Consider the following 26258-nt stretch of genomic DNA (forward strand, 5'->3'; position numbering starts at 1 on the left):
GTGTCATGTCTTATGAGCCTACATGTAGCTATTTTTCCTTGCCTCCCTGCTAAGTTTCCTTAATTTTTTATTAATAAATAGCTGCATGTGTTCTGAACAGAAAAGGGCAGGACAAGGCTGTTATATTCTAAATATTCTTCTAAATTCTCTATTTCTCAGCTCCCCTTCCCATGCACACATGAAGCTCATTGCTCAGTGCTTCACTTCTCTTGTTCCTTTACAAAGACTGTAAAGAACCAGAAAAATGTACTTGTAACACAATCTACAATAATAAACAAAGGTTTTTAATCCTATTAAAAAAAAAAAAATCATTTCTAATTGAATGGATTTCATTTCACTAAACAAACCTTCACATTTCAGGTTTCCCAAGTCAGGTTATGAACAGCAGCAAGAAAAGTGGCTTACTGTTTGGGAAATATAGTAATGACATATTTCAAGATACAAGGACAAATCTACATAGGTGTACACAGAGCACCCACACACCAAGGTATGTTGTTTAGCAGTTTCCTGTTAGGTGTATCTTTTGGTGTGTGTTCTCAGGGGAAATTAAGTATTTAAATTCTTATTAGTCATTAAAAATATCTTATATCTAGTCAACTCATACCGTCCTACTAAGTTCTCAAAAATTACTGCTGGAATTTATCTAATGGCTGTTGTTCTGGTTCGCCACTGCAAACATGCAACAGTTTCTTGGTTTATCTTAACAATTCCCTTTCATCAACACAACTTCAACATTCAGCTCTCCTTGTGCCTAAGTGGAACTCGAGAAAGTTTTTTTGGAAGAACTTTTATTCAAAGTTCCCACTAATGGGAATGTGCCAAGGAAATTAATTTTGAAGTTGTGAGGTTTTTAGGACATGTTGCTTTGGTTGAGTCCTTGGACTGCCTTCTTGTTTTGCTTTAACAACATTAAAGCAGTTTTTGCTAGCCAAAAATCTGTCCTACCACATTTCCAAGGGTCATAACCTTATATAACCTGTCTCAGCGATGGAAAATTAACTTGCTTTTAAGAACGAATAGATAAAAAATGAAACTCACCTGTGAGAGAGTTTATGTAAAAGGGTTTTCCCTGCAGTGTGAAGAGCACAAAACTGCCTTTCTCCCAGCTCCTGCTTAGGCTGCCAGCAAGGCTGTCCTCCTCCCATCTGTGAGTGAGGCTGTCAGTGAAACAGTGCAGGGAAGGAGGAGGAGATTGTGTTTCAGCTCCTGTGCTCTTTATGGTTCAACTGCAAAGGAGTCAGCCCAGCCCAGCCCTCTCCTCTCTCACCCACTCATTCATAAATGAAAGAGATGAGAGTGCCAAAAGCAGACACTAAAGACAGAGATGGCAAAGCACGCTGAGTGGTTTCTGCACCCGTACCTACCGTCACAGACACGAACCAGCAGATAACTCCACTGTGATCACAGAAGCTGGTGCTGAGCCCAAATACTGCTGCTTACAGCTTATCTCACACACAGATGTTGCCTCATGCAGGCGTATTACAAAGTATACAGAGCATTAGTGTTGTTATTAGTATTATTTACAGTAAGTGATTCTTAGAGCTTGCTGAGATCAGACCTTCATTAGGTCCAAACACAGCAGAAGCCGATCTGTGCACAAGGGAGCATCTTCTCTGACTATGCAAGAACAAGGGCTGCGAGGGGGGGGGTTTCCTTCCTCTCTCATCTACACAGCAAGACAGACTGAGGCATAAACAGATCAAAGGGCTTGTCCAAGGTCATTCAGGAAGACTGTAGCAGATGTAAAAGCTGACCTCCTGCTAACTCACGCCACTATTCTTATTCCCACAGGAGCGAAAGATGCACCATGGGGTGTGTATTAAAGTGTCTGTCATTCAAACTGAAATGCACTACTCTTAAAAAAACCCAGATAGATGTGAATTACACCACTGAAGTTAGAAACAAAAACTGTTACTAGTTCAGGCTCTGAACTGGTAAATAACCCACCTGATTGGTCGTGCTGCTGTAGTGACCCTGCGTGCGCCAGTGACCCTGCGTGCTCAGTACAGCACCTAATGAGAGTTCCCGTCTGCTCACAGTAATGGGGCAACAGTGTGCCAAGGCTGGCCAGAGACAAAGTCTGGAAATAGGAGTCTTGTGCAGGATACTTTCCATTTCCAACCTGGGGGAAAGCAGAGTGACATAAGCACAGAAACAAAATAGAAACAAACAAACAAACCAACCAAAACAGGGAGAGGATACAATGACATTTACAAAACTTGGAAATACTCCAGGAGTACCCACGGCTAACGTCAGAACTGGCAAAAATAACTCCTTATTCCAAACACATGCAAAAGGTTCTTCAGGTATGACAGGCTACCAGATGGCAGAGCCCTTCCTCTGCCAGGGCTTCTGGCAGATCAGGGAATCTAAAATTATCTATGGGGTTAAGGGATCTCTCTGAGTTTTTGAGGAGGGATGCAGCAGAAAAAGTAGGAAATTCTTGAACACGGTCAGAAAAGGCTGCAAAATGCACAGAAAGGTGTGTATTTTGCAGGCTCATTGTGCTGCTCAGTGGATGGCAGAGATGCAGACAGCATACCTGGCTGAACAGGCAAGGCTGAGGCTCCCAGGAGCACAGCCAGAGGCTGAACACCCAGTGCAACATTAAAGAATATGAAGGGTTGGTATTAAATTTATCAGGGTGACTTGGAATGCTCCTTCCTCTGTTTTGTTTTTTTAGTACTCATTTAGTACTTATTTAGTATTTATATGTATTTTTATATACAGATATAAGAATATATATATATATATTTATATTAAAAAAATTGCACAGACTGGGGTCTTTCAGGAAGCAAAGTAAAACATTTGTTCCAGTGCCTCTTAATCCACAGTTATGTGCCCTTGGATATTACAGCTCTTTTATTTGATTTAAAAAATTTATAAAAGACGATAAGAAAATGAAGTGCAGTAATTTCCTTAGTAATATGTGTGCTACTGTCCAATAAGGAGCAACAGGGCATTATATTGGATTACTCACCTTCCCTGAGAGCCTGCCAGGGTCACAGAGACCACTTTGGTATCCAGGTCTCATCGGCGGCTGCAGGGAAAGCATTTCTGCCTCCTGCAGGGTCCATGCTGCAGATAGGGAACAAGTCTTGAGAAGATCCACAGACACCAAGTACCCCTTTGGGTGCCAGGGAAAGCAGAGACACCAGTGGAAGTAACATTGTGGGCAGTATCTCTTTCCTATTTCCCACCTTGGCTGCAATTCTCTGTCATGCTGAAGTGTGAACATGCTGAAAGATGTGTTAGACAGATGTTAGATACAGGTGATCAGCATATCCAGAAAGCAGAGCCAGTGCCTTGGTCATCAGACACAATATATATCTTTGAGAGTGTGCTAAAAAGGTAGCACTTGACCAGCATAGCTGGTGAATCAGGCCTTGCAAGTGGACCAGAAACAGTCACTTCCACAAACCTCCTTTTCAAAAAATTACAGAAGAAAATAAACTCCAGAAAAATCCTGGTTTGCTTTTCTTTCAGACAGCCATTCTATTTTGTTTATCTCAGCATGCAGATGCTGTAAACCAGATTGCTAAAATAAAGGGATTTGGTGGCTTGGGCCACCTCTCCTTTGTCACTTCCAAAGGGACAGAACCATACCTGTTGCAGACAACAGCCTACGTCACACACTCAGCAACTGCATGTTGGGATGCATTTAAAACCCTAAAAATGAAAAGAAATTATGCTTTTTGTAGCCTTTTTTCTCCATGAGTGATACCACAGCTGTTAAAGCTGACAAATAGCTATTATTCGATGCAAGTCACAGTTCTTGCTTTTTGCTCACTTTGGTCAAATCATTTTAAAGTGTGTGATGATTAAGTAACTCCATCAAATTGAATAGCTCCTGGCTTGCATGTGTCACAACCAGAAGCAGCAAGCTTCAAAAAGAACGGAGCTAAACTGGTGCTATAAATGTCACAGATGCCACAGAAATACAGCAGGAAGGAGGCCATCTAGACCACCTCCTTACTCTGAGGCTTAGTGAGGAAAGTCAGACTACCTCCTCCAGACCTTTAGCTTCTTCTCTTAAAACACCATTGCGAAATATTATGCCTCTCCTCTGGCAACGTCTCCATCCCCTGACTAGGCTTATTTTTAAAAAGCTTGCACTAACATAAAAATCTTAATCTTAGATGTTTCTATTTAATTTCGTTTCTTCTTGTCCTTCTGTGAATGAACATGAAAAACAGTCTTTTGCTACCTTTCTCCATGTTAATTATTTAAAAGTCTGAGGATTAATCATTCTGTCTCTCTCAGATTTTCTTTTGTAGACTAAACTACCCTATTTTTTTTAGTCTTCACAGACCATGTTTTCCAGATCTTTGCTCACTCACGTTGGTCTCATTTCTAGTCATCAGCATCCTTCTCTAACCATATTCCATCAGAGGCCATTTCTGGCAGCATTGGCTCTTTACTTCCAATTAGCTGATCTACACTTTACTTTTAAGGGTTAACTTCTCCCTTTAAATCAAAAAAAGCTTTAAATCAAATGGAAGTTTGATTTAAAGCTTTTCAAGCACCCGTTTTTGTGAGGATAGGAGGAAAATAAGTAACTTACCTCTCCCTTTTTTTGCAGTGATAATCCACACACATTCCCATTTCGTGTAGCTGAGAAACAAGGACTTGGTACTGCTCTTCCTTCCACCATGTGCATCAGTGCTCTGCCAGCAGCATGAGAGGGCTTTGACAAAGCCAGCACCCATGAAAAACACTGTCCTGAAGAAGTGCTGCTGATACCATGACAATATGCAAGGCCTGAGTCTGGGGTCACCTGCAAGTGGCACCTTGATTATCCTCCTGAGGTCTCTCACATGTGATGCTGGCAATTTGGGAGCATCCATCCCAAATGGTGAATTTCTGAAGATGCATCCAATCCCTAACTATTTTAAAGACTTTAATTTCTGCTAGTAATGTCTGTTGACCAAACTTTTATCCCATTCACTGTCACACCTCACAGAGGAAGAGACAGAGTAAGGACACTCACAGGACCCCTTTTGCAGCCTCCCCTGCCAGCGAGCAGTGCCTTTCAGCCGACTTGGTGGCTTAGTGCCTCAGCTCTCTCGCACTGGCCAGCACAACTCTAGACGGGTATCAGCCAGGCTCTGCAGGGCTAGAAATGCAATCTAGGGCTAGGTAATTTAACTTGGGGTACTGATGCTTTCATAATTCAACTTACCTTATCCCTTTCCAGGGATCCTCCTGGTGAGAGCATCCTTCAGCAGGTATAAACTTTCTCTTGGCTCAAGACATTACCAAACTGGCTCTCAATTGGCACCTTCAGCAGCTACTTCCTAGAAGATGGAAAAAAGATTGGCAGCACCTTTGGGAACTCAGAAAAACTGAGTATCTTCTGCCACCAATTAAAGCTCAGTATGGTGACACAGGCTGAGGCCATCTCAGCTCATCACAGGAATGTGTCCACACCTCATAACCAGCAGAAGATTCTCTTCCTGTCCTCACCATGCTGCTGTTTCCCAAGGTCCCTCAACATCTAAATTCAGAAGTGCTCAGAATTTCCTACTTCTGCCTGTCTCAACAGAGGTAGGCACCTGGAAGGACAGCAAAGACTCAGTAAACTAGATGTGGAGAGCAGGCCATCCCCACAGGTGGTTTTGTTTGTTTGTTTGTTTGGAGGTTTTTTCATTTTTTTGACAGATAATGTATACCTCTTGTGTTTCTTCCTGAGGCAGGGAAGATGTTTCATTTACACTGAGAGCACTTTAACCATGTTTTGCACCTCGACTGCAAACATCCAACACAGAGACTTCATTTCACGCTCTAGAAATCGGCTTCAAGTGGCTGAACTTGAGGGCCTACCAATACTGTACGGTGTCTACGTGTGGATTAGCAGTTGTCTGCAGAAGATTAAGGACCTGTAGAGGGTGAGTTGGCTTGTCCCAGAGTGAGCCCCTGTGGTACAGCTGCAGGTACCTGATTCTCCCCTTTGCCTATAAAGGGAGAAAGACCTCACTCTTACAGAGTGAAGAGTAAGGTGACATGAAAATTACACAACTGTCCAGGAGCTCTGTCTGTTTCTATTCATAGTACTGAACACCACAAAGACACAGACACAAAGAAAGTTGAGAATGCAGGAATTTCTATGCAAAGACTATCAGGATGAATAAAGTTCTGTCAAAATCCAGGAGGCAGGGGCAGTGAAATAATTTGAAGTCATTGCAGCTATTCCAGAGTCCAGGCTAGAATATCTCTGTTCTTGCTACCTGCAGAACAACAGACCGAGTTCATCCTTTCCCCAGCTATTATGCCACTAAAGAGACACTGTCTTTGATGTGTGGCCTTGCAACTACTGCTTGTGTGAAGGACCCATGGATGATTGTGGATGTGTTGGGAGTAACCAGCTGGACTTGCTGTGAATGTATGCGTGAACTTTCATTCAGATATTGAAAAGAAGGTGGGTCACAGGCCAGTGGAGTTCTTCAAGAGAGACAGCCATGTGAACTTGAGCTCCTGTGCTGCTGCTCTTGATCTTATTAGCGTGGATCTGGGAATTTTAGTTTGAGAAGAACCGTGGTCATAAGGTGGTCCATACACCAGCGCCCCAATGTAGTGGGGAAGCCAGGACCTAAAATGCCCTTGAACCAATACTTCAAGGGCAAAAAAAGGTCCTGGTCTTCAGTGACAGCAGTAAATGGTCAAAGTATGAATGTACATCATTCTCCAGATACTAACCTTTCCCATAAAACATTGCTACAAAAACATTGTGCTAAAAACAATAGACTGGGATTACTGAGTTAGTTCACTTTTTGCTTTTCTTCTCACTTTCAGTTTTAGATTCACTTGCAAGTGTACTCTCCTTTTTCTGATAAGCACTGTCTGTTAAACAGATATAACCTGATAGCTTTTCACACGTGAAGGGAATACTTATTTTGATTTCAGTTACAAAACTTTATGTGGGTGAAATCTGATCCAATAAAGTCTTGTTAGTATCTGTTTTCATTAATTTGCTTGATTACATAAGAAGAAAACAAGCACGTGTTCATATTGGACAGGGTGGGAGACTGAAGGGAATTCAGGATCTGCCAAATGGGGCTCTGTTACCATTGATATGGCTGGTTAAATAAACAAGGAAAAGGATCCGTGCTCACAGGAGCTGCATGTGGGCGACAGGACTGCGCTTCAGGAATACAAGTTTTTTTCAGTTAAAGAAGCCAAAATAAGCAAGGAAGGAAATTCTAAAACAATGAAAATTATGTGGAAATTCATATTGTTAAAAATACTTAAGACTAAATAGAAACAGTATCACTTCACTATGCAAAAAGTGACACGGACCTTCTCAAATGCGTCTATCATCCTATTAGTATTTTTAAAGGCTAACAAATTCTCACAGAAATTCAACCATCAGAGATATCCGCTCGTCCTAAAATATATAACAAACAAGCTTAGAAATTGTTATAAGATCTTGCATTAAAATCCTGCTACAGATAGAACAAGTCTGTATTTATTGTGATGAATAAACCTTTTATTCGAAAAGACATCTCAGTAACTACACTAAGTAGGTTTTGAAATTTGAAAACAAGACTGGCTCTAGACTTCGTGTGAATGTGCATCTTCTGCACCACAAATACCCACAGTGGTTTATAGCCCATGGTGTATTTCCTGCCTCAGGGTGTGGCCATCACTTGTCATGAAAACAGAGCAAAATGGAGCAATACAAATGAGAAGACAATGACTGCACTATGGAGAGATGTGAGGAAGGAAAGGCTCCTTCAACTGACGGCATTGGTATATTTTGGCAAAACATTCAAGCAGGACGAGCAAGGACGAGGCAAGGGAGTGTGAAGAATATTTGAGACAACAGTGGATGAAGAGCTAAGAAAGCGTCAGAAAGCATCAAGAACAGATATGGAGATCAGGACTACAAACTGACCTCAAGACCTGAAAATGTGACTGTGTAACAGGGCAAGGGTGGAGAGGTACAAAGAGATGATAAGAGCAAGAAAAAATAGCAAAAAGGTGAGAGGTGGCTGATAGATGACCAAAACCTTTAGCAATGGAGGTGGGCATTGAAAGACTAGAAAAAGCTGGAACCAGATCTGGAAAGAAAGAGGGCACAAAAAGTGAACTCAAGAGTAGGAAACAGTTAAAGATAACACTCTGGGTTGAAGAACAGAAAGGTCTCTCGTGCTTGAGAGAAGTCATGAAGGAAGGAAAGTTGCTGGAGATAAGGTGGGCTTGGCCAGACTGCGGCAGCTGGTTGCACTATCTGAGCTGTAAGACAGGATCTAGCAAGAAGGCTCCTTTGTTTGCACACTTCATGCAAAGGGTTTCCTCCTAATGCACCACATGGTTGTTCTTGGAAGAAGTGCTTTTAAGGCACACCAAAATATTAAAAATATACTGTTCCCCATCAAACATACATTACCCACCTCTTTTAAGCCTCAGCTATCCAGGACCAAGATACTGTGTGGAAACATAAGTATGAGAAAGTAGCAACAGCAGAGAGATCCCTGTGTCAATGAAGGTACCAAAGCTGCAGTCTGGAGTGTACATACTGGTGCCCTCATCAGATGTTGATTTAAACTTTTTGTGCCTTAACTGATCTAAAACTAGTCTACATGGAGGAGGAACAACATCACTAGATAGCCAGGAGGTCTAATGGAAACGGAGTACATAAGTGATATAGTCCTTCTGCTTACACAGTGCTGTTAGCACAGCTCTCTAAAGCATCCTAGTCCTTTATCTCATTTTGTGATGGACCAAAACAGCTGTGAGCAAGCTCAACAGACTGAGGAAATTGAAGGATAGCACCCTTAGCTAAATTTTAGTTAAATCCCAACTGAATCAATACAAAGTATCATGCAGAGCTTGTGCCTGCTTGTTTTCTCCATTTGCCTTTTCAGAGAATTGTAGAATATCTCGAGTTGGAAGTGACCCATAAGGACCATTGAGTCCAATGCCCTGCTCCTCGCAGGACTATCTAACACTAAACCACATGACTAAGAGTGTTGTCCAGATGCTCCATGAACTCTGACAGGCTTTTGCACTTACATGAGCAAGCAAGCCTTGTCCAGAGGATTGCAGTTCTAAAAAAAGTTCCCAAGATTTTAGCTTCACAGTCATTTTCCCAGTTCTCAGTATTTCTACTTTCACTCACAAATAGCCAGAGTGCCTATAGGGGCACTCTCAAACTGGTGGGGAGTTTTCCACCTGTGTAGAAGGCTGAGATGCTGCAGATGAACATCCACAGGTAACCAGCAGCTCTGAAACATACACATCCATGGATTAGGTATTTTATGGGCTCACAGTGCATACACATGCAAATTCCCAGTTTTGGATAACTAGAGGAAAAACTCCTCTTGCAAAGGTGCAGGGAAGCATTTTCTGTGGGTTTAACAAGAATGGGATAATTTCAGTCAGAGATATTTAAAGCAGCAAGGGAACAGGGCCTTCCACATCCCATAACCTTCAAAACACCCTGCCAAATGGTAAAACAATCAGACTAGAAGTGCTACTAAATACTCACTTTGGTCCTACAGACATATTTTCCCACTTACTTCTTGCAGAAAACTCCCTCTTCCCTCCAATGCAAGTCTCTAGAGATGCCTCAGCAGTCCGCTGGGGAGTTGTGCTTCTCCAGCTGAAATATCCTTCTCAAACTCTCATGTTAGTCCTTAGCAGTGTGTTCCCAAACACAAACTGTGCTTTATTTGTCATTAATGTGTCTCACAGTTCCAGGGCATGCCAACTACTTAAAAACAAAAACAAACAAAAAAAAAGAGTGACGTAATCTTTGACTTGCAAATTTCAGGGATTTTCACATGGAGAAGGTGCCCTACTGTTCCTCCTGTGGTAGCCCAGCTCCATCCTGAATCTAAAGGCAGCCAGCACCTGATGTTGGAGAGGAGGGGGAGCCTCTTGCATTTTACCTGATGATGTCTTCTTAAAGCAGAGATTGTTTAGCTCACCTATAAACTGTCTCACACCATAAATCAAAAGCATTAAAACACTGTGATATTGATCTGATAGGTTCCATAACAGCCTGGTGCAGTGAGCCTCAGCAATAGCTTCCTTTTTCCCTTCCTAAGCACTCTCTTCTTCAGCATGAATTTCAGATCACATCATTGGGTGTCAATCACTGAAGAGGGAGCTGTGCACCTCCTGTTTTCCCTTGGTGCAATACATGCCTTCCACAGGCTAATGCCAATGCTTAGATCTATTGCTCTTCTTCATTCTGGTATGCAACACACACATTATGTACTTTGGCATAGCCTCACCATCAGAGCTACAGAATCCTCAATTATTATAATCTTTAGTTAAAAACATGCAAGTATTTTAACTACAGCTGATCAGAACAGCATCTGGGAATGATAGAGAGCTGACATTAGTTTCCAAGGCATTCTGTGTTTTCTTTTGGACATGTTTTAGGTTCCAAGTTTCTGTGGAATAACCACATTTTCATTATCCTGTTCCCAGTAAAAACCAATTCTGTTCTCCCATCACTACACCCCCAGAAAAAAACCCCAACAGTCAATAAACTGCCCTTTCCACAGATTCAGAAGGGGTAAGCACAGGTAGTCTGCCACAGGCTTTCCCACTCATCTGTTACTCTTTAATGAGACTCTTCACAATCCTCCAAATCTGAACTAATCTCAGTTTCGTGTCACACTTCATCAACTCACACTTCACTCTTTAGTACCCAAGTCAGCCTATTAAGGACCTTCCCATTTGTGAAGCTTTTAAACAGCAGCTCTCTGTTGTCTACTGTTCTCATACTTTTGAAGAAATCCTTGTGACTAGAAAAACACCATTTGGTTTTGCAAAACTTGCAATAGCTTCTCCCAGTCACCTTAAACTCCTGCCAGTACTCTCTTAAATCATATTTTTTTCACCACCTTCTGGCTAATGCCATTCTCTTTTAGTTATTATGGCAGCCTCTAGTATCAACTTTAAAGACAGACCTTCACAGCCCAGTCTATTTTTCCAGTCTTGCAATGCTTCATAACAGTAACTTAATTTGCTATTTTTAGTAACTCAACTATTTCACTCTGAACTGTTAGGTCAGGTTAATTCTGCCTGGTACTGGTGATTTGTAAAAACATCTCCACATTTTCCACCTTGCCCTGAAAATCTCCAGTGCTGCCAGGATCTGATATTCCAGGACTGGTGGGCAGAGAAGCAATTGTTCAGGTAATTCTTTTTGGTGAAGCTTACCATGACTGATTTTTTTCCCCTCTTCATTCAAAGATGCAAAAACACAATGCAAATGCTCTCATCAGCCCAGCTGGGTTCATGTTTAACAAAAAATTGCATTAATCTCTTTACACTCAGTTAACATCCAGGTTGAAGTCATTCACACAAACTAATGATTTCTGGAGCGTTTCTTCCACATCCTGTCTTAAAAGTAATTTACCATTGGCTGAACTTCTAATATGCCCCCAAATATCTGCATGATCAGAAATAATTTCCAACCACATGGTGTACTTTGGTGTCATTTTTCAAAGCTAAGTACTAGCCATATTTACAATGGATTTATACTTGGAATGGCCCTTGTTACAGAAAAAAGTAGACACTATGGTTTATTCTTCCAGAGATTCTATGTTCTGATCCTAATTAACTGAAATCAGAAAAGGTCTGCCCACTTCACAATCAGCTCTCAAATTAGAGGAACAGATAAAGAACATTTAATAGGAAAGAGGTTTCCATGACAAGGTGTCTGTAAAGGACCTGGGCTTCAGATTTCTTGGTAAGGAGATACTCTCACCACAGAGCACGCGACTGCCTAAAAGCCATTTCCACAGCAGCCATTTATTGTATTTCAAGCAAATACCATTGTCATGCAGTGAGTGCAATTTTAAACAAAATTTGTTTCCTCATGGCAAACAGCTTCACTGACTTCAGTATAAGCATGCTGCAGGCAGTGCGTGTTGCCAAAGGCACAGCCCCTTGGCTATTCTCAGACACCCATCAGCTACCTAGCTGCCTCCTTGGGATGGGATCCCCTTCAAAAATCTGTCCTTGAATGGAAAGCATGATCTAGAGCCACATATACAAACTCCATTATTGAGGCACTCCATTATTGAACGCAACTTGGAGTGTTACATACAGAACCGTGTATGGCAGCCAGCTTGCTGCCAGCACTCCCAACAGCCGGGCCCGGCCGCCAGCCCTCACACCGCTCTGCACAGCGCGTCTCACCAGCCTTTGAAGTTGTGCAAATGAAACCACTGCTATTTCACCACAGTTCCTCTTTTCTTCTTGGAAGGAACCGAGAAGCCTGAAATGGTCTGGCAGCTCTGTCCCCTCCACTTTTCCCTCACAGAGGAACCTCTCTTGGCAGCTCTGCCACCTCATGGAAGTTGGTGCCTCATGGCAGCTCCACCTGCCCAGCTCCACCAGCACAAAGGCAGGAGGATTTACTGATTACTCCCTCTCCCTCTCTCTTTTGCTAAACACAACTGACTTCTCTCCCACGTTAGCTTTGACTCACTGAAACACCTATTTATCCTACTGACTGCTCTGGGCATCCCAAAAAGGCAAAGAGGAGCAGAGCAGCACCTTAGCTGCGGGCAGGCCCCCTTCTCCCACCCACTCCATTTCTTACCTGATGGTGCAGCACACGGCGGGAGCACACTGACCTAAGAGCCACTGCATCTATCAAAGAGTAGTTGAAAACAATTAATTAATTGAGCAGACTGCAAAATGACTGCACCTGCCATGGCAGGACAGGCATCTATACCAAAATCTTCCTTAAAGTTCCCAGGAAGGTCCAGGCACCACAGCATTATGTGCTTCAACAGCTGTTCCATGTTATAACGTCTGTATTTAAAATTATCCCATACTTGAAAGGTACTATATAAGTATTAAGTGCATTTTAATTCAAACTCACTAGAATTGAGAAATAATTGTAAATAACTCAGAAAATTACAACTGTGGTGAATGTGACTGGGCAGGTATTTATAGCAAAAGCAGATCCACAGTAACTGTCAACTCACAGATCAACTCCACAGCAGTCCAGCCTGCAGGGCAATCGAGCACATGCCTCCCGAAAGGAGCTGAAACAAGGGAGAAACACCAGTCTTTAGTATCTGGCCAAGAGGAAATTTCTGGAAGAATTTCAGTTTACCAAAAACCACTCAGTATGTTCTAAAATTGCTGTATAGCACATAATTTTTAAAATGTTGCAAAACTATAGTTTGCAATTAAAATAGCAGAGAAGGCAGAAAGTTCCTTTTGCCAATCTCTTCATGTTCAAAGATGAGTAATCTCTCGCTCCTGTAAGGCCTCCCGAGAGTTAAGCTGAAACAGATTGTACAAAATGCAAGCATGGTCAAAATTGCCAGCATGCTTAGTACTGTCTGAAGTGGTCAAAGAAACATAAAAATCTAATGGCCTGATTCTACAGTGACCTGGAAGTCACTTAATTTGCATCATTAATCCTCCTAAAACCTTCAGTAAGAAGGTTACACTCAGAAATATTCCCGATACACCTTTTGTGGCAACATTATAAAAACAAATGCAACTCTGCCACATCAATACTGAGGCTTGCACAAAGCTAATGCAGACAGATCTCCATCCAGCACCATGAATCATGGCTTGTATTTTTTTCCCAAGGAAAAAAAAAAGGTACAACATCCATCTATTTTATTTTAATCTTTATTATAAACAATTTTGTAGTTTCCAGAATGGGATTACTACATACTAGATAACAAAAACATCCTCAGCTGAATCACTTTTAGCTTTTACTAGATTAAATCGGAACCAGTAAAACAAGTTTTTTTTTTTTTTTTAAGGATTTAGTCTATTGCAAGAAAAACAGCTTTACAAACATAAAATAGAATTAAAGATATGCATTTGATCATATATACATAAGCAGCTGATAACACTCTGGACAGAAACATACAAGGAACTTCACACATAAATAGATTTTTAAAAGTGTATTTCTTTCACATGTATACACATTTTTTTTGCTTTCTCTACTGAGCAAATTTCTTGGAGACATGAACAAGGATTTCTAAGAGACAAAATCCCACATGCTGTTTAGGATGTGGGTTGTCATGCACACAGGGATGTAATAATATAATTTACAAACCATTCCTATACAATACTGGAGCTTCTTATATACATACAAGACACTTTTGTACACAAGATGCCACCTTTGCAATTGAAATGACATCTCCCCTGAAAGACTGCATTAGTTCCAGTGTTTGTATAAAAGATAAAACAAGTTTGAAAATGCAGCACCACTTGGCTTGCAGAGTCAAGGATTCACTAAGCTACAGCTCTAGCGAAGGCAGTGGGGTAATTATGCTGGCCTCTGTGTTACAGTCCCAGCAGGGAAGGTTCAGATGAGACCTCTGAAGTCTACATGTTACCTCTACAGAATATGGCTGTGGCAAGAAGAATTGATTTAACAGATCCGTGGCTAAAGCCACATACTTTTGCTCTTCAACTTCCTCTTTAAGCTACCTAAGCTACTTAAGCCTGATTCTGTCTTTGGGGTAGAAGTTTGGCTCTTATATGACCTTTTCAGTATGGTTAAGCTATATATCAATGGCGGGACTGGGTTCAGCACACACGTGTGACCTGTGAAACTCTTCTTTAATGCAGGTAGGAGGGGTGCGCAGTGCAGCAATGACAGAGGACTCTGCTAAGCTGTTCCTGGACTGGGGAACGCTCAGCACTTGTGAGAACCAGCTGCTGTGTGATTACATCAGGCTTCCACTTTGTTTTAGGCACAACAGTGTCAAAAGAAGGGCTGGAGTTTTGCTCCTTGTTTCTCTTAATTGTACTTTGTCCAACTAGAAAACAGTACCCAGAGAACACTCAGATCAGCATGCAGGTGGTGCCTTTTAAGAACTAGCACATTGTCTAGACAAATGCTTCCAAGACATCAGCAATTCCAAACATATATACTACTAGCTGCATCTGTGGGTTACACACATCCATACTCATACCAAACTGTCTGCTGATCCCCCTGGGGATCTGAAGACCCGGGAGTGCTGTTGGAGCTGCTTCCTCTCATGAGCTCCTCCATAGGCCCAGCACTGCCTTCTGGCAGCTTACCCTGGCACTTGGTAAGTAGGGCATCACCCTGGCCTTGCCCTAGGGAAATATTCCCCTCCATGCTGCTGGAAACAGCTCTGGCAGGGGCCACTGTGGCCACCTCCCCAGTAGGAGGGGCTAGCTTGGGTCTGACTTTAGAGGGAGTGTGTGATGAGTAGTGTTGCCCAGGGTTCACACGCTCCTGTTGCTGCATGTTCAGATTGCTGGTGGATGCAGTGGGTGAGGCAGAGAACTGATGGAAGGAGAGCGGCCTCTCATCTTTTGGTGAGGCCAGGGAAAGGCGCTTTGCCTCAAGCTGCCGACAGCGGGAATCAACACCTTGCAAGGAACCTGCCACCTTTGCAGACTGTGGCCTCTCTCTTAAGGTTGCCTGGGAGCTTGTTGGAGCAGAAGCCCAAGTGGTCTGACTGACAGCGTCCTTGCCCCCACGCAGGTCTGCTGCTGATTTCTGAGGGCTCTCCTGCCTGTATGTTTCTGGGCCAGTGGCTCTGAGAAGGTCTGCAGAGGCTAAGCTGAATGCCCTGCTCAGTGATGTGCTCCTCTTGCTCACAGTTGAAGGCTGCTGAGGTTGTGGCATCTGTCGCATCCCACTGGTGGGCTGGTGCTGTGCCATGTGAGAAAGCTTAAGGGACCCCTGGGAGCTTGCCAGAGGCTCAGGTTCAACTTGTCTGATGTTTGGCTTCATGTGATTTCCAGGCTTAGCCATTCTTCCTTCTTCGTTGGCAATGGTCATCTTTACAGTTGGAGCAACAAGACCAGTGGGCATCTTAGCAGCCTCCTTTCTGGATGGCTGAACCAGGAGGTTCCCAGTAGCTGAAGGCTCATTTGTTTTCCTAAAGTAATCGCTGAGCAAGTCATCTCTGTTACTGGAGGTGTCCTGGTGTGAGAAAATATGCACATACCACATTAATGACAACACTTTTTGTTTAAAGAAACATGCAGAGCTTTGTGTTCAGATAATCTTCCTTCCCACTTAATTCAACCCAAATACAAACATAAATGTCTTAAGTGGGAACAGAAGATATAAATGCTTACAATGGGTGTAAATCCAAATCAAGGAGTAACATCATAATTAGATCATGATAGCCTTGTTTGCCAGATTAATTGTCTTAAATTTTAAAAATTTCATCTCACTTGCAACCTGGGCAGCAGCTCTATTCCTTCCTCTCACATCAGCCACTGCCACATCAGTATCATATTAACAACAGCCATTAGTATCAGCACATATGACGGTCTGTCATCTTCCAGAATACAGTTCATCTGGATAACACTCTACGGTAACTTCAGGGATATTACAGGAGAGAATACCCTGGGGAGATGTGCTAGCATTGCATGAAACTTTCATTGCTTCTCCATTGATTCCCCTCACCTCTCCCAGTCAATATACTACGTATGTTAAAAGCTGTGTGTAGAATATAACAAAATGTATAAAAAATCATTACAAAAATGGAGAAATTGTTTGCCCACAATTAGCTTGCAAATTTCAAGTCAGACAATTAACCTGGCAGTAAAAGAAAATATACAATGACTATTTCATGGGGATGCTCCATGCAATCCAAAGATGGTGATGTTTGATCAGCTGCCACTGAACTATTAGTATGAAGCATGCTCAGAATAGATGAGGAACATGCTGTCTTCACAAAAAACATGCTGAAACAAGCTCAAGGAATTTATTTCTTTACTGTTCTCTAGGGAGTATGTTAAAGCTCAATATATTAATTTCACTAGCGTTCCAAATGCTTCTTCCAGTTACAAAACTCATTTGCTACAAGTGAACACCATCAATGGTAATAGTGCAGCGGGAAGATTTCTATGCTCAACTAAACGTTAAAGCATTAGGGTTATTTTTAACTTCACTTCAAACTTCTGTTACGCACATTAGCATTACAGAATGACTAGTCCTCGAAAAACACGCATGTTTATGCACAAGCACTGGAAATACTTTATGAGCAATTAATGCACGTGATCTGGCAGCCTTTTAGGGTAACAGCTAAGAGTTACACTATGCTTCTATAGGTATTAATATAGTAGCAAAAGCTGTGGTAAGTTGGGAGCTGTTGCCTTCATAGCAAGAAAACTGATACCCTGGGCATATACAGTGAAGCAGATCTCCTATTTTCCCTGCCTGTTCTGTGCCTCACGCTGTCAGGACATGAATGACTGAGGACCGATTCAAGTGACTGCGAAGGTTCCTGATGGAGGGAAGGACATAGGGAGTAGCAAGAGGAATACAGTGCATCAGCTTCTAACAGAAATTGGTGTAATGAAATCATTTCACTCTCATTTAAACTGCGCCGACGCTGAAAAGGAACAAGGATGATAGAAATAATGAATATGGAGACATGATCAGGTAGTTACAGACAAAAAAAAAAAAAAATCTAATTTTAAAAATCTCTAAAAGCTAAGAATTGTATTTAGGATAATGAGGGAATAGGAGGTGTATTTAAATATTGCTCTGAAAATTCAAGGACCAGAATTTATTGATGCCATAAAATGGTACAGCTCTGTTGGTTGATACTGTTACCAAGGCATTCATGAAATAGAAACATCTATTCACTTCCACTGTCAGTGAATTGTTCTTAAGATATTAACATGCTTGATACTGCACTGCCTCACTACTGTACAGCATGTCTGAGCAGTAAGAGACAAATGCCATCTAGAAAACAAACATTTCATTTCTGACAAAGCACTTCAGCGTGCAGCATATTCTTGCAGTCACTGAACCAACAGAACAGTGTCAGTCAGCACACAAACACACAGCATGGTGAAAGCATTGAGAACTTCCTTCAGCATGAAAAAAATATCTCAAATGCACTAATGGTATTTTCAGATTAAGAGATGGTTTTAACAATGCACATTTTGCACTTCAATTGAAAATTGCTGTTTCATTTTGATTTACAGATTTAGCAGCTGAAAATTACACAGAAAACTTACAGTTCACAAATAAAAATACATGGAGCTGAGAACTAATGATCTAATACGAAACCCTGACCACAAGCGTTTGATATTAAAAAGTCCCAGCATCCAATACATAGTACTTGCAATGAGTTATCTGCCTAACCTGCCATGGCTGATACACCAACATAAATTGGTAGAGTGCTGTGTGAAAGTTAATCTTGCCTTAGTTGTTGGAACTGTTTCATTCATTTTGGAAGATTCAATAGTTCTCTGCCAAGTTCCACATGCATGAACAAGGATCTTCTTGTCTTTCCTTGTTTCCGTATGCCCTCATTCCCCTGAATCAGCTTTGAACAGTTTTTTGACATCCAAGATGGGCTATCTAGCTCTATTTACTTACACTTGGTGGGGACAGCCTGTTGCTCTCTTCCAAGAACTCCTCCAAAGTTACCATCTCACTGCCAGGTGAGGCAGACCGTTGCCTGCCTGCATAAGACTGGGATGGAGTACTCTTCTGAGGTATATCGTAAGAAGTCAAACCACTCCTGTGGGAGGAAGACTCATGCCTACTGCTAGGGCTTAAGACAGCAGAAGTGGAGTGAAAGGGATAGGTGTCTCGGAGCGAGGTTGGTGCTTCTCTGCTTGGCACCATATCTTCACTGCTGAGGCTGTCAGTTCTACCATGGATATGATCTAAGGAACCTAAGGAGAAGCATAAATATCATTAAAGACAATTCTTCCCTCATTTCAGAAGATTTCTCACTGAGGTGGGACATTCATCAACCAGGGCCATTTCCACACACAATAGGTAGTATTTTTGACCTTACTTTCTTCTCCCACAGAACTCAAGGCAGTCAGAACTCTGGAAAATCAGGACTAGTAAGTGTCTTACAGCACATACTTTGAATCCCTGAGTTAAACAAGCACAACTACTTGTCCAAAGAATAGGAATAACACAGATATTAAGGAGGTTCCTTTACCACTTCTGTGCCACTAGAAGTTCTCCCAATCTTAGCTGTGCATGGTCTGAGAGTCAAAAGCTGCCATTGGGAAAGCAGAAAGTGGATTTTTCCACAGTGCCAGGTCTCCTGACATCCTTCAAGGATGTACAATTTCAGCAAAAGCAAGTCTCCAGAGCACACTGATTCCATACAGAAGCTGCATACAGAGTAAGAACAGCGGAGACCTGTTGTTGTAAAAGGAGTCTAAGATACTTTCCACAAGATGATGCCAGGCAGACTGAAGTAAAACTAGACTGCCTGCCTTAAAAGCCACCCCTTGCCAGAATCAATCTTAGAAAAATACTTCTTGCCAGCAGTTTTGATTCCCAAGACAGCCATGTCCAGATTGCATAATCATTACTATTTCAAAACAACAGTCTTCAAATTTAATTGGAAGGAAAATGGCATTTTGCACACAGTTTCATGGAATTTCACTTCCTGTTTGTCAGAACTCAGCTGTAAAAGCTTTACCTTTCAAATTGAGAGGTGAACTACTGCTGGAAGCATTTCTACTGCTCTCTAAACTGTTTGGCCTGGACACTGAAAAAAACACAAAACAAGCAATGAACAAACATCTTAAGTTCCTCTGATTCTCTAGAAGACTTGGCTACAGCCCGCCTTCTCAAAATAGGACCTATGCAACTAAGACACTTAGAAAACATTATTAACACCACATACACAGGATGCCAAAGTCTGGACAGAGTAGAAACCTTTTCATTTTTCAAGTTGTTCATGATCCATCTTGTTTTTCTCACTTAAGTTTTGCACAAAGTATGTTCTGGGTTTTGCTTTTACAGCTATAAACAAAGTAATATAAATACTGAAGAAGTTCAACAATAAGTTGCTGTCTCTTTCTCTGTTTGTTTGTTTGGAAGGAGCTGATAAACAGCCTGCAAATTAAGTCTTCCACGAGTCTCTTAGCAGAAAGTGCTGCTGCTGCACCAGTGTTCCTGCCATGCATCCACACCCTCCACCTAGATTTTTTTTTTTTTTTTAATAGGTTAACTCCCTTTAGGAAAAGGAATTCAGCATTGTCCAGAAAAATCAGCAACAAATCTGTAGGATATGCACTAAAGAGTCTGTCGCTGGGGCAAAGCAACACGTCTCAATGTCAGCATTGTTTTTTGAAAATTTACTTTGGGAAAATGTCCATATTAAAAATTTCTCAATAGAAAACCAGAAGTACTTAGACCCACATTCTCAAAATAGTGTTCTGTTACTGCATCTCATTCTACCTTGCTACTTTAACTAAAATGCACCAGGACAGTTCACGTGGATGCAATGTAACTGGTCTTAATGTACTAGCATATATGACTGCTCTAAACCACAAGCTTACCATGCTGTCTGGTACTTGCAAACTCCACCTCAGGGGACTGTTCACATAGATCATCTTCTGAATTATAGCCTGAAAAGAACACAAAACTTAAAAGGTAATATTAAACACAGGAAGGTTGATCCTTCAGGTCAGTCTCCACTTGCATACTAGCACTGTAGGAGACTGAGGTGATCAAGAGCGTTTTATAGAGCCAACATCGGAAAAGCAGCCATATTCTAACCACTGCTGTGAACTACTGGGCAGGGAACCACAGAAGAACTCTCATCTAAATGGTCTGTCAAGCTGATGATATTACACGAGTAAGGAAACCCTGTATCTGATCAATTAAACCATTAAGCAGATAAAGTAGGAGTGAAAATACCAGTGCTCCGTTAAATGTACTTAAATGACACTAGAATCCACGTTTCACCGAAGCAGGAACTATGAAGGAGCCCGATTCGTACTAATGGCTGGTATATCAAATGCACCACACACCTTTTGGTCTGCTCTGGAGCCTGGAGATGGGGGTGGAAGTGTGCAGATGAATAGCTGAGGTCGAGTAAGTCCTGGGACCCAGCTCCACAGAGCAGTGTTTTGTCACAGAGTCTGCTGAGATTTCAACATTATCATTGCTGCCTCCGTGATGGGAATTCCTCTTTTGCTTTAGGTCCATTAGCACTGGTGGGGTGGGGGAGGGGGTGTAGAAGAGGTAAATAAATACAAGTCAATGAGAAACAGCATTAGGAGATTTGTATTATCTGCCCATACAAACATGACAAGCAGGCACAAAGAAACTGCACGACAGAGGCACTAGTTTTGCAAGCTTTCCCATAAACAGTTCAGTATTGGATAGGAAATTTCTGTCACCAGTTTTTCAATCATGTGTGCTCTCTGTAAAGTGTGGGAGTGACAAGGGCTGCTTAGTGCCAGTGGGAGGGTTGATATTATACATGCAACAATTACTGTGAAAGGAAGAAGAAAAGGAGCAAAGACATGAATGCAGAAGAGATGAGTGAGGTGTGAAATTCCCATAACATTATTCCTTGCAAGTACATTTTATAAGCACTTATTTCAGTAATAAAATAAAATAAAGAAAGAGTGACAGAAGTCACAGTCTTATTCAAAGAGAAATAATGCTGATTTGGAAATTATTAGCACAATCTGCACAGTAAGCTAATTGCTTTCAGGTTTAGATCTTTGCTGTGGTAAAAGCTCAGTCTCTACAAAGTTAGAACTCTGCTGCTATTAGGATGCTCTGGTGCAATGATTTTTAGGTGGAATTCCTTGGATCTTAGCATGAGAACAACAAAAACTACCTGCTACAATACTATTTAGATTCAGAAGACTGAAGACATCTTTCCTAGTGGTGAGGTAGGTTAATTAATTTCTTGTAATGTGAATTAACGCTTTAAGGCACACATAAAATAGAACAAAATGTAAAGAATTTACTACAGAAAACACCCTTAATGAGATGCAAGATTCTAGTTTTCTATATATTTCTATAGAGTACTTTCTTAAAGAACAGTAACTGAACACTGAAAACACAGCAGAGTGCAATGGTCGAAATAAACAAACAACAGTTAGTTCAAAGCACAGAGCAGCAGCAAAGCTGTATTAGAGAAACGGATCGAGTGACTGTCATCTTTGACGACTCCTGGAAGCCGACTTCAGAAACAACATTTTCTCCCACAGTCTGCGTGGGCTCCATAGCACAGGGCTGGCACTTCCTCTCAGAAATGAAGTTTATGGCATGCCTGTAGGGGCAATTACTGGCTAAAGCTTGTCAAGCAAATCTGTATTTCTGTATTGGCTTTGTAGGTGCCCCTTAACATCTTCCATAGATGCCAGAATTAGTAACTGCCCTGGAGACAAACTTCTCTACAAACCCCAAAATGGGCAGCAACAGGCTGCTGTACCAGTGTTCTTGGTTGGGCCACAGAAGGATCACTTCTCAGAGCAAGAAGGGAGATGAGATCTTTTGGCCCCTCTGCTGAGCTCCCTGTAGCGCACTGCCTGTGCTGCATACGTTTCTCTAACACAGGGTGGGGACTGGACCTATGCATTTGTTTCAGAAGCCACCAGGTTGTGACTATCAGGCAATAAGAATTCTGGGCAATGGATCCATGATGAGGGTTATTCCCAATCTTAAGGGAATCTACTTTCTTCTTCTTCTTAATAAATAAATAAATAAATAAATCGAAAATCTATCAAAACTGAAGCAGCAGAAACTGAAACTTTAGCCCAATTCAAGATGAATTTTCATAGCTGGAAGTGTGAAACCTTGCTAAACAGCAGGTTTGAATGCAAACGTCAAGACACTTTGCAGAGAATAATTTTCCCAGTAGCTTTCACTCTATATTCAAAGCTAGACTATTTAAAAGCAGACAAAGATGTTTTAAAAAAACCTGCCAATTTTAGCATTTACTGGCACAGAATAGGATTTGAGACTGCTTATATATTACATTTGTATTTTAGTAGGACCCCGACACTATAGAAAGCATTAGCAACAGCAACTCAGTTCAACACTTTAACTGCACACAATGCAAGTATGTGATTGCAAGAAAATATCGAAGCGCATAGCAACTTCACTTACTTATAACATGCACCACAGCCAATATACATACGCAAACTCTATGCCATGAGGTCCCCTAAAAATGTGCTGCATTGAAGAAATGATCCACAGTGCGCAATAGTGATTCATCTTCTACAGGAAAACTTAAGTCCATGTTCACTAATCTGTGCTTGTATTTAGAGTACTGTAAAGACATGCTCAGTGTTTCTATTAAGGTGTGTATTCTTTTAATGTATGTGGGATTTTTTTATTGTTGTTTAAAATATTTGTCAGAAATAAATTAAGATAAATGCTAAAGAGAAGGTGTTAGAAATTTCCCAATTCCGGGAAAGAAAGAAATTCATTAGGAGAGGATGGGATGTCGGAAGAAGACCAGAACCGGAGCCGATTAGAGAGAGACTGATGATTCGATGAAGACTTAGGAGACTTTTCTTTATCCTTGATTTTGCTTCTCAAAAAGGCAATCTTTTTGCGCCGCGCAGCTAAATTGTTATCACCCAGGTATCCCAAAAAGAAGAAGAAAAAAAGTAAAAAAACCCTTGTAAATAAAACTTATAGTGTCTTAAAACAGATTAAAAACTACACAACCAGTAAAAATGAAACAGCTAAACAAAGACTAACACATATTTGGAGGGCTGATTAACACATAGTTAATAATTAGTTAATCTCACTCAGATTAATGCATAGAGTAACACATATACATAAAATATAAGCAAGTCCATTAAGAAATTACTGTTAGATCATCCAACATCTTTTTACTTAATCAAGTAAAATCAAATAAGTCTGCATGTTACTTAGTGTACTCAAATTCCCCAGATGTCTTCTAGGCTTTAATACTGATGCTCATCATCTCAACATAAGCATGTTTCATACAATATCAAAAAGAATGATGCCCCAGAGACTTTATCTCTGGCACTCCACAAGGGCCTTGTTCTGTGGAAACCCAAGCCCAAATTCCCAGGTTTGAGCTTTGGATGTATGTTAAACACTTAACATCTCCTGGAATCACATGGATGTTCTGAGACATGAATTTTTATTTTAAGTGAATCAATGAACTTGAAGAATAAGAATGGAGAAAGTAAAAAAATCCAATCAAAATAAAAACTCAGTCAGACAGACACTTGAAGTAGTTCATAACAACAGTTCTACCCTCCTCAGCTACTCCCCTTCTGTTTTCCACACTCCCCAGTGGGAAGAGAGGAATTATTATTTAAGGATTAATTTCAAAGCTGCTTCTTCAGAAGTATTCCTGGAGGACAGCGTTCTATATATAGAAGATGACAGAAGTGATCTCAGTAGAGTAAAAAAGGCTTGGGATATATATTACCTTTAATAAAGACCAGAGAGGATTTATTTTGAGGAGCTTTCTTTTAAGTTTCCCATAATTAGGAACACCTGATTTACTGTATGAACTAACTAAACAGAAAAAGAAATAATTCCATCTTCCTTATGTTTGCCTTAAGAGTGTCAATTTTTTTTTCATTATTTTAAATTAAGAAATTATTAGTTTGATTCAAAGTCTCTGTATCATCTTCCAAAATAATTAGATCACAATAAATTAGCATTTTCTATGTTATTTCTTTTGCATGTGCGCCATCTCCTGGCAGTAGCTGTAAGACCAGCTATTACTCATTTGAAGACTACTTGCTAATGAACCATAATATTATATGGTCTAACTTTAAACTGCTTTCTTGCAAAACCCCAGTAAATTAAGTATTTCCACCAACTTACTCAGTAACATGCAACACATTCAGGTAAACCAAGAAACTATATGCAAAACCCAAAGGGATGGAAAGCAGATAAAAGCAACAAACCAAACTAAAACCAAATCAAACCACCGCACCTTTTCATTTACTCAGCTTTTTAGTTTAGGGGTTTTTTTGCTTACTAAAACTTTTAGTTTACTAAAAAAAGGATATAAACAATAATGCTGGTGATATTAATATAACCTATATATTAAATCTTTTAAAATTCTAATCAAAATATACTGTTTAGCTGGCTGGGTATTCCTTACCTTTGTTTGAAGAACACCCAGGGTTCTCTCTCTCTTCCATAGAGTTTGACCCTTGAGAGTTATTATCATGAGTCTCTGGTTGATGTTTCAGTTTTTGGGAGGCAGATGGAGAGTTTACCACCTCTGGGGATTCCGAATGCCATGGAGGGCTTTCTGCTGCTGGTTTCAATCGCTCCCTTGTAGTCTCCTTCTTTGGCTTGATTAATTTCACTAAGGCTCTGGCTCCAATCCAGTGGTTTTTCCTGATAAAGCAAGTTTTGTGAATGGGATTCATAAAACACTACAAGAAGTACTCCCTGAAGAAGTTTACAGCTGTGCTAAAGACATCAAGCCATCCTACATTCTTATTTGTTTACTGTCATGAATTGGTTGGAAAGATGCAGCATGAATTTCACACAGCTTAAGATCCATTTCTCTCCCAAAGCCAAATTTATTTTACAGAAATATTTCTTTGGCATAAGAAATGTGAGAAAGACAACCATTCCTCTGCTAGAAATCTGAACTACACATATGGACCCACATAAGACATTTTAGCAATGTGAAAAGCTCTACTACAGGAACAGACTGAGAAGGGAAAAAATGAAAATGGCTTTAAAGATGAAACACTCTCTATGCTAAGACTATCAGAACTATGTGTGGTGGAATTAGCTTGGCTCTTTATTGTTGTTCTCCAATATAACTGTTTTAAGTCCTTTCTCTTCAATGGACTGCTTATCCCCTTTGAAAGAGCAGCTCTGGAAGCTCCTACTGCTGCTTAGTCACCATAGTGTGGGTCCCTCCCTCCCCTGCTAGGGACAAGATGATATTCATTCAGGGCAAAGTTTCAGATTCCAGTATTAAAACAGAAGGCCCCACATGAGGTATTGCACTCTATATTAACAAAACCTCCTGTAACACAATCAGCTGCTTCAGGGAATGGCTTCCGCAATGCGAGTAAAGAGAGAAGTGGAGTGGAGACAACAGTGTCCTTATTTCAGATGACACTTCTGTTATCTCCAGTTATGGAAAGTCCTTTCTCACCCTCAAACCATACAATAGCAGCAGAACTGAATCCATATGGGACTTACTTTTTTGGAGTAGGATCATAGAACTTGTACTGATCCATTATTTTCTCTTCAAGTTTTTCTTTGTGTCTCCTTAAGGCATTCAATTTATCACTGTGAGGGGAAGAAGTACATTCTGAACCAGCTGTATGAAATTATGCACAATCAAAAAATTGAGGACCAAAAGCCACCAAGAGAGGTGAGGCTGAAATATCTTCCTACTGTATAACATTCAGAATCCTACTGAGCTCATTCACTGTCTGTTTAGAGAGGGCAAATGCAAAAGCCTACCAAACTTGCTGATGGGTGATTTTTGTGCAATAAGCATGAAAGGTGAAAGAACAACAGTAGATTGGTGCTAGACTACTCGCTAATAACTCACGCA

General features: G+C 40.9%; 1 protein-coding gene across 1 annotated transcript in view; it reads right to left on the minus strand.

Moving 5' to 3' along the window:
• Positions 1-14835: 14835 nt before the first annotated feature.
• The window catches only part of CCDC88C (coiled-coil and HOOK domain protein 88C), a 92097-nt gene continuing 80674 nt past the window's right edge, over positions 14836-26258 (minus strand). The window contains exons 22-29 of the mRNA XM_029087149.1: positions 25898-25987; positions 24831-25072; positions 20740-20922; positions 20266-20334; positions 19401-19469; positions 18329-18630; positions 17115-17330; positions 14836-15907 (exon numbers count right to left, since the gene is read on the minus strand). Coding sequence (XP_028942982.1) covers positions 14900-15907; positions 17115-17330; positions 18329-18630; positions 19401-19469; positions 20266-20334; positions 20740-20922; positions 24831-25072; positions 25898-25987 — 2179 coding nt within the window. The 3' untranslated portion in view covers positions 14836-14899. The remainder of the gene's footprint in view (positions 15908-17114; positions 17331-18328; positions 18631-19400; positions 19470-20265; positions 20335-20739; positions 20923-24830; positions 25073-25897; positions 25988-26258) is intronic.

This window comes from Antrostomus carolinensis, unplaced genomic scaffold (genome assembly GCF_000700745.2).
Source record: "Antrostomus carolinensis isolate BGI_N321 unplaced genomic scaffold, ASM70074v2 scaffold41, whole genome shotgun sequence".
NCBI lineage: Eukaryota > Metazoa > Chordata > Aves > Caprimulgiformes > Caprimulgidae > Antrostomus > Antrostomus carolinensis.